Source organism: Octopus bimaculoides, chromosome 14, assembly GCF_046866305.1.
Source record: "Octopus bimaculoides isolate indiv1 chromosome 14, ASM4686630v1, whole genome shotgun sequence".
NCBI lineage: Eukaryota > Metazoa > Mollusca > Cephalopoda > Octopoda > Octopodidae > Octopus > Octopus bimaculoides.
In genome coordinates, this window is record NC_142941.1 from 15727789 (window position 1) to 15740736 (window position 12948).

The 12948-nt window shown below is 30.1% G+C and overlaps 1 protein-coding gene across 10 annotated transcripts in view; it reads left to right on the forward strand.

Moving 5' to 3' along the window:
• LOC106876365 (receptor expression-enhancing protein 1) overlaps window positions 1–9840 on the forward strand; it is a 189093-nt gene extending 179253 nt beyond the window's left edge. For 7 of the 10 annotated variants that reach the window (XR_016244227.1, XR_016244228.1, XR_016244230.1 and 4 more), the window contains one exon: window positions 7475–8715. Coding sequence is in view for 5 of the 10 variants with exons in the window: in XM_089362411.1 (XP_089218537.1) it covers window positions 7475–7552 (78 nt within the window). In the remaining 5 variants the exon portion in view is untranslated. Of the gene's footprint in view, window positions 1–7474 lie in introns of all 10 variants that reach the window. The other 3 variants (XM_089362412.1, XM_089362414.1, XM_014924870.3) reach the window with 3 other exon arrangements.
• The last annotated feature ends 3108 nt before the right edge of the window (window positions 9841–12948 follow it).

The window sequence follows — 12948 nt, forward strand, 5'->3', positions numbered from 1 at the left end:
GGTCCATGCTCATTCTGGTGACTGGTTTTGATACCCGGTGGAAGAAGTTTCACTTCCCTTGCTAAAAAGGTGCCTGTGAAAGAAACCCAAAAAATGTTCATGGCTACCACAACTTAGCATTTCTAGTAATAAAATCTTTGAGATATACATAAATGTCCCAGCTGTACATAATCTTTTATTCATATGTGTAAGATATTTATAGATGTGTTGTGGTTGGATATTTAACTTAATGAGACTAAAAGACTGAAAGTTATGAGAGCAACCTCTGTCACCAATATGGTATTCCTCCTTTGGAAATGAGCTGCATTAATCTCCTTGCCTTTGTTTGATTTACCTATTTTAAACATATATGTATGACCATCAATTGATAGTGTGTTTTAGAAAGTATATAACTGTAAAACTGTTTTTGTAAATTAAATGCAAAACTGTTTGTTTTTATTAAACTCGTGAGAAAGTGGGACTAGCTTCTCTTTAAAAAGGAGAATTTGTTACTAACAGTGTGTTCTTTTTTGGAACGCTGAATCTTGAAACTGATATAAAGTTATAAATAATAGTGTGTAAATTTCGGATTTAAAAACCCTTTGGATGAAGTCAAATACTGCCAGTGGGGCTTGAACCCACATCTCCTGTAAACAGGCTTTTCCTTTTAAGTTGGTCAAAGAAACACCTTCATGCATCTGTTTTCAAAAGCCCTTTGGATAAGATTTTATCTTTGAGCCTAAGTAAATGAAATTTAGATTATGATCATCCAAATAACTCACCTTCTAGATACCAACAGTAATCAGTGCCGACTGATATGCGATTCAGATTTCTTTTATCTAACTTACTATCAACTAGAAAGATATGCAAAGGTCAAGAAAGGAGCCTGTACAAAGTTACTATCTGCTTGATATAGCAGCCAAATTTCACCCAAATTAGATCCCACTGTCTGAAACATAAAAGTTGGAATGGTCATGGCTAGAATACCTTTGATCCCAAGTCTGTTCTATCAAAGTTAATCTGGGGGCCAAGAACAGCTATCAAATGCTCATAGATGAAGAGTGAACTCAATATCCATCTCAAACTTTGAAATTCTTTCCCAGTAGAATCTATGCATCCATCCATTTTCCCACCCACTATTCCTTGGAGGGTTATGGGAGGTAGAAACCTTAGGCACTTTCCTCCATAGAGTCCTATCAGAAGCAATCATTATTACACTTTCAAGTTGGATTCCCAAGCAGGATCAACTGAGTCTATGGATATTATCCAACCATCTCCATTCTTGATCTTCTCCTAGATCTGTCAGTTGGTTTAGTATGAAGAATCTGTTTTTGGAATTCTTTCCAGTGACATTCTAATTTTATTGATTTTGTGCAGATTCTATGATATAGAATTTGACATCAAGGTGTGAAATATCCAGTTCAATGCCTTAGATATACCAAATTCCAACTAATAGCATCAAAATTATTTAACCTTTCTTTCTTTATTTAGAGAGGAACTATTCCTTAAGTTCCTTTCCCCCCCCCCCTGTGAGCAAAATTTGTAACACCTAACTAATCTCAGTAATTTTAGTTAATTTATATTGCTTATGTCCATAGGGAAAGGCATGAACATTTCAATTTCCCTTCTAGAAGTAATTTCAAGGTTATATAAATAGAAAAAAAAAGACATATATAGTAAGTGCTCGATTTGAACATTAATTTTTGAAAGGAGATTACATATTCAATAACTCCTGTAATTTCTAGAATCAGTGTATATCTATCTAGATACTCCTGTTTGTGTGTGTGGGTGGTGTGTCTCATATTATCGTTAAAAGTAGCTGAGTAGTTAAGGTAGTAACATCCTTGTGAAATACTTTATTTTACTTTGCCTCCTTTCATTAAGCTATCAGTTATTTACCAGATCACCTAAGGTTTTTATCTGACAGACCATTGTCCTTTCCAATGAGAGATGTATCACATCAGCTAAGCACTGGTCCCTAAAAGCCCTTTATATCTTAGATTAGCATTCCCCAAACTTCTTTTGCTGCAGAATCCTTATATGACTTTTTTCCCTCCAAAAGTCATAGAACCTATTATCATATTTTGCAGACAATCCCCACCAGCCAGTTTTAATAAGACTTCGAATTAGGCAAATATTATTTTGGAGAGAAAATCTCATTCATTCATTTATTCATACATATATATATATATATATTTATGTGTGTGTGTGTGTGTGTGTGTGTGTGTGTGTGTGTGTGTATAAAAGAATAGAACTTACAGCATGTTATCATTTTGAAAAAAAGTAAATACCTCACCATGTTTTATTTTTAAGTACATTTTCTGTTTATTAAATTTTATTAAGAAGCACCTCATTTTGTGAAATCACTAAATATTTTTTCATGACACCTATTTTGACAAACTCGATCTTAAGAAGCAAGATACGAAAGCACAGACACACGTTATTGTGTTCCTGATAATGCACTAGGATTATTTATTTTTCATACTATTATTTCATTTCATGCATTTACCCACATTCTAATAACTCGCATATAACATACTCATACTAAATTTTAACACCCCCTCCATTTTGGTTGTTCATATATATATATATATATATATATATATATATATATATATATATATAACAGCCATGCCTATGAAGTTTTGTAACACTCCTTATTCTAACTATAATAAACATCCAGTTGGAAGAATATTGTTTTTCAACATGATTGCCTGTTTCTGTATCACATCCTGTGCTTCCGCTGGAAGTTTTATTTTTATCGAAGTAATCTTCATTGATCTTGAAAGAGTCTCTTTTTTTTTAAACTTTTATTTGGCAGGTCAGCATAACATGAAAGAAAACATTTACAATTTTATTAACAATTTTTTTTTGTTGAGATTCTGAAATTTTACTTTACACTGAAACATAACTGAAGCTTGTTGAATTTAGCATTGCTGTTACTTTAACTGTTGATTGCCCCTGTCTGGCAGTTGCTATTCTCAGGAATATGCAGTGTCATTCAACAGTTTTATTGTTTTGTTGCTGCTGGTGTTACTTCTTTCACTACTGCTACTCTTATTTCTATTACTATTACTACTACTACTACCACTACTACTATTATCATTGCTGCTACTGCTATCATTACCAAAACAATTATTATATACATTCCAATATTCTGGACACTATCTTCATCCATTTTCCTGCTTTTGTTTTCTTCTGTTTTTGAATTTATGATTTCTTTTATCCATTGCCTGTATTTCTAACTCTTTTATTTGAGATTTTTTTTGTTGTTTTTTTTTGTTTGTTTTTCATTTCCAAGTCATTTTGTCGAGAATGCTCCTCTACCATTCTTTAAAATCTCTGAAAACAAAATACTCTGAATATTGAATATAATCTTGAAAATCCACACTTCATTTATACATCTGCTACCTTGAAGTGTAGAATTCAATAATTTGAAGAATAGGTCATTGCTAGTTTATGGTGCTTTTGGATTTGAACCAAATATGTACCCATTGTATCATGAATTACTGGTGCAAAACATATTCCTGAACAGTGGTGCCAAACTCACTTTATGGTCCATTGATCAATGATAGGAAGGCATTTGACTTAAAAACACTTCAACATTTATACTTTCTTATTTCTTGCCATGGTAATCAAAGATGTGGTATGAACAGTTTGTGTGTGCATGTATATGTGTTAGAAAGAAAGAGAGAGAGAGAGAGAAAGAGAGAGCTGTTTATTTTCTGCATTCATCTTAACATTTTCTAACAGTTATTACTTACACTACTATTGCCAGGCACCATGTTGCTACATTGTACTTGATCACTGATAATAAATTGAAGCCTCTACATTACCCCTCTTCTCCAGCATAGGGATTGCGACCAAGTTTACAAAATTTGAAAAATAAATATGATATTGTACGCATATGATATATAGAATATAAGTAAGTTTATATGATTCATATGTATTATTCTCCCTAGTCTCAATAAATTCCATTCAGCAATTTCTAATTGCTGTTCTACTTTTATAAGAGATGCTAATGTGAAATCTCAGAAGAATTGGTAGACTGACTACATTAATATTTCTTTCATTTTATTTTGAATCTATTTTGTGTGTCTGTGTGTATCTTGCCATGGCATCATCTTCTTCTATTCAGCATTGTCTAGCTGTCAAAAGTATTTTTTGGTAATTGTAATCATATGCTGATGTCTAATATTGTTCCACCGTAACAATCCTAGTTCTAATTTAATTATTTTAACAATGGCATCAATTACATAATGAGTTGTATTGATCAAAGTAGAAACGTTTTCAACTGAAATGCCATAGAACACTCCTAACATATACACACAAACACTCACAACTATTGTCAGTATTTCTATGTTAAGAGAAATCAATCCCATTGCTTTATCCTCTTCTGAGCTTTTGCCTGCTTTCAGCCACTATAGATTACATCAGGCATCATTTTGCAGTTCCTCTATTAATTGTTTTTCTGTTTGCTCAACCCACATGTTTGTCTCTTACCTCTGACTACCTTATAGCACATGATGTGTGAATGCTTTCACTGTTAGCATCTATCATACATTTTGCATGTTGTTTCAATAATACATCTATGCATGCTGCTTTGTGTTACATTTATTAATTACTCTACATGCATGTTGCCTTATTGGACTTACACGTGTGTACACTTATTTGATTTTTTTTTTTTTTTTTTTTTTTTTTTTTGTCGATTTGCAGTGTGCATGTGTGTGTGCCCATGTGCATGTAGTTTTGAATTGGTTTGCAGTGTATATTCCTGTTGATATAAGTTGGCTGAGTGAATTTTCTTTTTCTTTCTACTAATGTTTGAATTAATTATTTTACATGTGATATAAGATAACGAATTTGTTTCAGATACAGCCAACAAAAGACCTTTGATATTTTCTTAAATTAGATCCCCAAACAAAATGCTTTGCAGTGCCCTTCCTCAGCATTTATTTATTAAAGTTTTTAAAACTTTACTTCCAAAGTAATCATAGCATAATTAGTTACCATTGTACCGGTAGATGAATACATTTTTTTTTTTTTTTTTTTTTGTTAATGTAATAATTATGGTATTTAATGTACAGCTTTCTCTCTTTCTCTTACACTCTATAAAATTCCTCAAAATTATCTTGCAGTATTTTCTAAATAACAAATACTGAAATCTCTTTCTTTAAAAAGATTATCTTCTATTTGGAGAGGTTCTGTTCTGTTTTGAATTTTAACAAATAAGATTTACTAATAACTAATATTTTAACTTAAGTATGTCAGTAGAGAAACTATTTAACAGTAGATATAAACTGGGTTTGTTTGTTTCTGTTGTATTTTCTATTATCTTATTACACGGTATTTGTTTTTGACTCTTGAAGCTTAGATATCAATGCTTTTGTAGGATTCTGTTGGCAAGCCTATTAGATCTTCTAGTGTCGGAGATTTAAGGGCTAGGTTTTCTCTACAGGTAAGCAAAACTTCTCCCATAAAAGTTTCTGTGACCCTTAATAATTCTTGATTGCTATTCGGTTTGCTGATTGATTTAGTCTTGGTCTTGTTAAATTCTTAGATTTCCATTAAACATGTTACTTATATAACTTTTAACTTGTTTATGATTGCACATATTCCTTATCAGACACACTAAATTGTCAGTTATATTTCAATGTGCCTACTACTCATTTGTTATTTTCATCATAAAATTTGACTCAGTAATACACTTCAACTGTTTCGAAAGGTAGCTAAAACATATGGTTGTGTGCTCAATATCAAATAAATAATTTCATTTCTTTAGAATTATTAGGAGGGATCTTTTGTCTGTAAAATAAATTTCTTCAGCAAGTCATATTCAGTTCTTTCTCATCATGAGAAAATGGAAAAAATAATTAATGTAAATGTAAAAAAAAAAAAAAAAATAATAATAGTGACAGTATTTTTTAAAAACTAATAAAATTTGTTTAGCTTCTGGCAATTTCCTTAATTTTTATTTTTTACATATTAAAAAGAAAAAACAAAAACAAAAGGAAGAAAGAAATTCATTTTCTCAATTTTGTGTTTCTATTTAAACAGAAACACAAACTGCATAACCCTGTCAATCTATACTCTAGTACTAACTCATTTAAGTAATTTCATTCAAAATTGTTTTATTGTTTAATTCTTCTGACTACACCAGACTTAGGTTGACCCATATTTTAATCACTTCTGAAATTGATTTCCCAACAATTCAGATCGGTGAAGGCTTTAATTAAAGCTTGTAGTTTAGAAGATTTTGAGGTCATTTCCTGTCCCTTTTGCGTAAAACATCTTTGTCACTTTAAGTATATTATGATAGTCTATTAACAGCACTTAATACCATACTGTTTGTCAGCTGGAATTATGTTGGTAGGCCACTTGTAACTTGCATGTTATGTTAATTTGACAAGACTTAATGTGATGGTTGATGTTAAAACTAGAATGTTTTCATTACTTTTATTTTAATTTCTATTTTTCCACTTTGTCAAAGGTTTACAGCATAGATTATCTAATATATTCTCTACCTGAGTCAAGGTTTTACATATCAAACATTGTTTCCCATTCCTTGTTTGATTCTTTGACATTTTCACTCTTATAGTTGTTCTGAATGCATCTTTAATATTAGCAAGATATTATTAACTTAACTGTTCTGTTGCCAAGACAGTTTGCAGTTTGTAAAAATATAAGTTATGGAAATAGGTTGAGTATACTCAATATTTTTTTTTTTAATACCTTAAAAGAAGCAACATCCTTTTGAAACATTTTTTTTAAAGTGGAACTTGCAATGAAATAAAACAATCAGAAATATTTTGGGAGCTTATACTATAGAATTTTCTTGCATATTTTTTTTTTAATGGGATAGGGAGATATCCATTATTTTTTCTCTTGAGTTAAAATTTACTCGTCATTTAATTTCCTGCTAGTACTTTCTTTACTTAACCTTGACATCAATGTAGGCAATTGTTCTTCAGCACTTCTCTGTTAAATATTTAAATACTATTAAGTTTAAAAGTCTTCATACAAACTGTAGACTATTTTGGTTTTTTCTTTTGTTTTGGTATATTCTTTTGCATTGGTACTCATTTAATGTTGTTACTTGTATTCCAAACTGATACCTAATTAAATATGACAAGATATAAATAGTATGGATGTCATTATCTCTAGTGATTCTACCATTTTTTACTTTTATTTTATTCAAAAGTGGTGCTGTTTGCACCCCAGTATGACTACAAATGAGTCAAGATAGTTTAACTAATTATTGAATAATTTCTGTGAACATTTAGTTGTTTAAATTATAGTTATGGAACATACACTTGCGTAATCTATTTTTGATTATATAATTTTGTATTCGGTTTTCTTTGAATTGAAGGGAAATAATTGTAATTATTCTTATCTTGATTATTTCAAATAAATGATTTGTGCTTTCCACTGAAACTGCTTCTCTGTTTAACACTAACCTAACAAACACTACATTGGCTTTTATTTGCCTCTGCAGCAACATGCGGCCAATACGTACGGGACACTACCTCGCACTGGACATGGAAACAAGAGCGGAAGAAAATCTGTGCGCTGATTGATAGACCTCTGGCTGTACTGAAACTGTATCACCTCGTTGCTTTTGACAGCCTTCTCTTTCTGTGCCCATTCACTCAGCTATCCATCCATCTTTGTCCAACTACTTTAATTAACATGTCCAAACACCACATCTGATGCTGATGACAAACAACTACTTCTATTACACTATTACTGCTGCTACCGCTTTTATTTATTCTTCTAAATTACAGAACATAATCGATTACTACATTTGTTGTTATTTATTATTATGATTATTATCATTTTTATAACTGATTTGCCTGACAAGCTGTAAAACTTATCCCCAGTTATAATCATTTTTAAGTTGTAAAGTTTCAGTTCACCTACGCTCCATCTTTTAACACTTATTTTACAGTGTAGATAAATATTGAAAGACTAATTACTCTTAGCCACATTTTTCCACCATTAACAACAACACTTGTAGTAACATTCTTTATTTAACATAGAACTTGCTTCTTTGATTTCTCTTATCTGAGTTGAGTGTATATATGTCAATATTTATGAATGCACAGTATGTGTGTGTAACAGTGAAAGCTAGCAAATATGTCAATCACACATGAGTATGTGTGTGCGTATGTTTCTGTCTAAATGTTTGTGGGCAAATATGTGTATGTATGTGTACATGCTTATTCCTAATTTTTTCTTTTTTTTTCTTTTCTTTTTGCACAACCTTTCGTTTTAACATTTAACTTAACATAATTATTATAAATTTTCATTTACAACTTTTTAAGGAGTTTTAGTGACAAAATCTTTTTTATTTATTTATCTATTTATTTTTTGAATTCCACCTGTAAATATATTGCTGTATGTATTTATATACACACATACACACAACTGAATACACAATCAGTTGTTTCTTTCTTTTTTTTCTTTCTTCTTTTTTTTTTTTTGTACATAGTCATGTATTGAAATAACTGTTTGAATAAAATTATAGAACTTTTATACACATGTAGATTGTGTAACCGATATCCTCAAATTCTTTGACAAATAAAATGCATGAATCATGATTGGAATGGGAAGATGGAAGTCTCAGTAAGACCTCAGTGTTTGTATATTGTATTTGATAAATCACCTGTGATACATTCCAAACTTTGCCATAATCAAGAGATAAACTGCTGTGGGGAAACTGGTAACTCAAGAAAATGAGAGAGAAAAATAGAGAAATCAAATGGCAAATATCTATTAATCTTCTATGGCCAAGAGTAGTAGAATTATTTTTCCTTACTTTTTTCCTTTCTTTTTTTTTTTTTTTTTTTTACAACTTCAGTGAAACTTTTTTTTTCCCTATAAACTTTTGGTTATGTCAAACATTCCACTTCTCCTATAATTCCTCTTTCACCCACCTAGATTTTTCGCTTATTGCTATTCTTTAATTTTTTTTTTTTTTAATAAAAAATTTTGGCTTATAAATAATACACTAACTTAACACACAGCATATATGTCCTCACCTAACCCTATATTTATATTTACTTTACAGTGCTCATCTTTCATTCATCCCTTTTAATATTTGTTAATTCAGTTGTGGGGGGGGGTTTTTGTGGGTTTTTTTTTTTTTTTTTTTTTAAATAATAAATTCAAGTAGCGGGATGATTTCTATCATTGTCACCGTCCATCATCCTCAAACTGATTGTTCATGTGATGCTATTATTGTTTCGAAAACAAATGTATTTTTTTATAATCTAATATCAGTTGCAGCGGTTGCACAGGTTGATTGGTTTTGTTTTAATTGTTACTATTATTATTACCACTATCCCTGTTAATACTTTCGGTATCTTACCTGTCAGATTGTTTTATTTTTATCAATGAGTTGTGATTAATTACTTTAAAAGTGCATTTAAGTATATTACATTTGTATGTGTGTGTATACATATATATATAAACATACATACATACATACATACATATATATGTATATATGCACACACGCACACACAATTAGTTTACGAAAAAAAAATTTGTTTTTGTTCTTTTAGACAAACTCTGTAATGAATAACTGAAAATACCAACTGCTGTTTTCTTCTCCTTTCTGCCTGCTTTATCCAAACGTTATGTTTTACTATTTTTTCTTTAACGAATAAAAGTCATAAGGATATTCATGTACATTTGAGCTCGTTGTTAATGGCATAATTTGAGAAGGCTTCATATATATTTATAACAGTGTGTTTTTTATCTTTAAACTTTTTTTTTGTACTTAGAAAAAAAAATTTGCTTTCATTTTCTGTTTTATTTTTACCATGTCTTTCGTAATAAAATTTTATTTTAACATAATTTCTGCATTTATACATACTCTATTCTGCAATCTCATTTCTGATAATCTGTTTTTTCAAAAATAATAATTGAGGAATCATTGTAAATAAAGGAATTAAATCATTGTGTGCCATTAATAGTGGACTCTATAACTGTAGTAGCATCATAACCATTAATAAGTTTTTATATATATATATATATATATATATTGCCACCCATAGTTTCTAGGTTAAACTTGAAACTAATATCTCAGATAAGTTTCAGTTAGAAAACCCAACTAATTCTTTCCTTGTTTTCCATACACTCAAGAATTGTTTTCCTTTTCTTCATTTAATTGGGGGTATTTTTTAAAATTCTGCCTTAACTCAAATTCAATCTATTCTTTAAATATCATGTTAGCTTGCATATAAATCGCCCTCAATCTGTAAGATAATGTAGTTCCAAAACCAAAGGATTTTCATGGCTAGCATGCACTTAAATCATAGGCCTACTTAATTAGGGTTGGTCCGAGGTAAAACAGCAAATGGGGTGCTGAATATAAATAAGGTCTTGGAATTTTAAAATTAAGAATCTTTTTGATCTTGTCAAAATAACTGAACACAAGTTATTCCAGATAGGAAACAAAATTATCAAAAGTGAAATCTTTAGAAGCAAACAAATATATATTAAGGAATCACACACTCTTGTATTACAATATCCACAGACTTTATTAAAGTCCTGTCTGGGTAGCCAGTTTCTTGCAAAATATGTCAACTTGGTTAGAATAGTTTACTAACACTGTAAATAAGCAAAAATAACTGGCTGAGAGATCAAATTCAATTTTATACTTGAATTCTCTTTCGTGCAAGTGGCTTTTGTGATTTCACAACATGTTTACATTGCACACACCAACTCTTTTTAATGGTAATATTTGCTTGGACCTTGCTACATACAGTTCATTTTATCTTCACTTTCTAACCCATTTAAACACTACATACAACCGGTTGATTTTTTTTTTTTTTTAAATAATACATCTTGTTTCTGCATGTTCCTTTTCTTTGTTATTGTTTTTTTTGTGTTTGTGTGTATTTGAATCAGGAACTAGTTTACATTTATACGAATATGTGCAAAGATCTCTCCACAGAGTTACTATGTTTTCACTTTTTAACCTCTTAATATACCTGCTGATTGTCTTTAACTGGAGAGAAAATGTGTATATCAATCGGTTTTGTTTATGTGCATCATAATCCTTTTGAAATTTTTACCTTGGTCAAGCAGGATTTTATTTTGTTACACTAAACTGCCTTATTTGCAATATTTAAGAAAGTCACAGCAAAATAGAATTATTAACAAATCCACTGATATGTGTCTTCTAGAAAATCCTTATTTTGTTTATTTTTATATATATTTATTATAATGTATAACTTGGATGGTATTTTGGTTTTGTTGTTTTTTTTTTTTTTTTTTTTTTTTTCATAGTTTAGAAAATTTTAAAAAAAGCATTTCTGCAGTGAAAATTAAGTTTGAAAGATTTAGTATTTTGTCCACTAGCTATTTATCTCCAAAATGCAGTGGGAATAGATGTTGTGATTGTAGTTGTCACAATAATGCCATGCACAACTAAGGCTGATCGTGTAAGATCAGCAGATCTCTCTCATATGCTGAATGTATTTGATACTTATGCAATGTAAAAAGGAAAAAAAAAATGGCTAACAAAAACGAGTTTGCTTTTTGAGTTTTTTTTTTTTTAATAAAATTATTTTATTTTTCTCTAATGTAAAATATGCAGAATGACTGATTGATACAACTACAGATTATTTTGTATTCTTCAGGGCTGTGATAGTTTCTTTTTCAATTGTTTTTGTTTTGTAAATCTTAATGATGAGGAAAGAAAATGTCTTTTTTTTTTTTTTTGCTACTGTAGATTCTTGTTGACTCTAATTCCATAATAGAATAAACCACTCGTTAGGAGACATTCTAGATCTGTTAATTAGTTAGCGTCAGCAAAGGCAGATATGGATAGAAGAAGTTTCAAGCATTTCATAAGACTTGTTGCTGTTCTTTAACACCCCTTTTAGATCTCAAACTTTGATTGCATTCATGTTTCTGAAGCTGTGCTCATTCTAATTTTCCCTCTAGCTTTGCCCTATCTGGAGATATTTCATTCATAGCTTTGAGGATATTTACAAATTTTACTAGTAATATTTTTTGTTATTAAAATATATGAGAAGCAATATTAACAAATAAGTGTATTTATTCTGAAATTGCTTTCTTGAAGTGTTGTTTCTGCAGTGTGCCTGAGCCATTGCTTTTTTGTAAGGAAGGGTTATGAAAACATTTTGTGATTTTGTTTTTAGCCTTCATTTTGTTGCATGTGCATAATTTCAAGAAAGTATTAATTTGGTTTTACTCATCGATCTTAATACCACTACAGATTGCATCCTGCTGCCATTTACTTGCATTAATATCCTGAACGTTTCATTAAAAGTATTTTACTTTTTTTTTTTTTTTTTGTTGTTTGTTCTGTTCTAACTTTTGGGTCTCAGCTAATGTCATCATGCCAGACTTAATATGTTTTTTTCTTTGGCAGACATAATGTTCAGAGAGGGTTCTGAAGTTTTACCTTTTTGATGCCAACCTGGTTCCATGATACAAAGCTGTCAGTTTTGAAGTATTTAAAATTAAAACTGTCTGTCATAATTTTATTTAAGAACCATTTTATTAAAGTGTGTTCCAAAGAGCATTTTATTAATGGAGATTTTAGTTACTTTACTTAATCTCTCCAAATCCTTGATTTTTAAAATTAATCGAACACACAGGCAGTGGATTCCATTGGAAATCTGGTCTCAAAAGGGTTAATCTCCTCTGCTTCTTGCCAAGTCTTGCTATAATTTCCCCCTTTCAATTGACTCTGTGAAACTTAATGTTTTCTAAGTTCTGGTCTGTAGTTTCTGCTTCTCATTTTGTAAATATCAGAATGTTTTGATAGCATAAATATATCTAGGTTTACGTTTCCTGAAGCAGGAAATCAAAAATAGATCCATTTAAGCAATATTTATTGTATTTAAAAAAATAATGAAACAAATAGAATTTGAATTTTGCGATTTACAATAAATTCTTTCAATGATTTGAATGCATATAAAATAATAA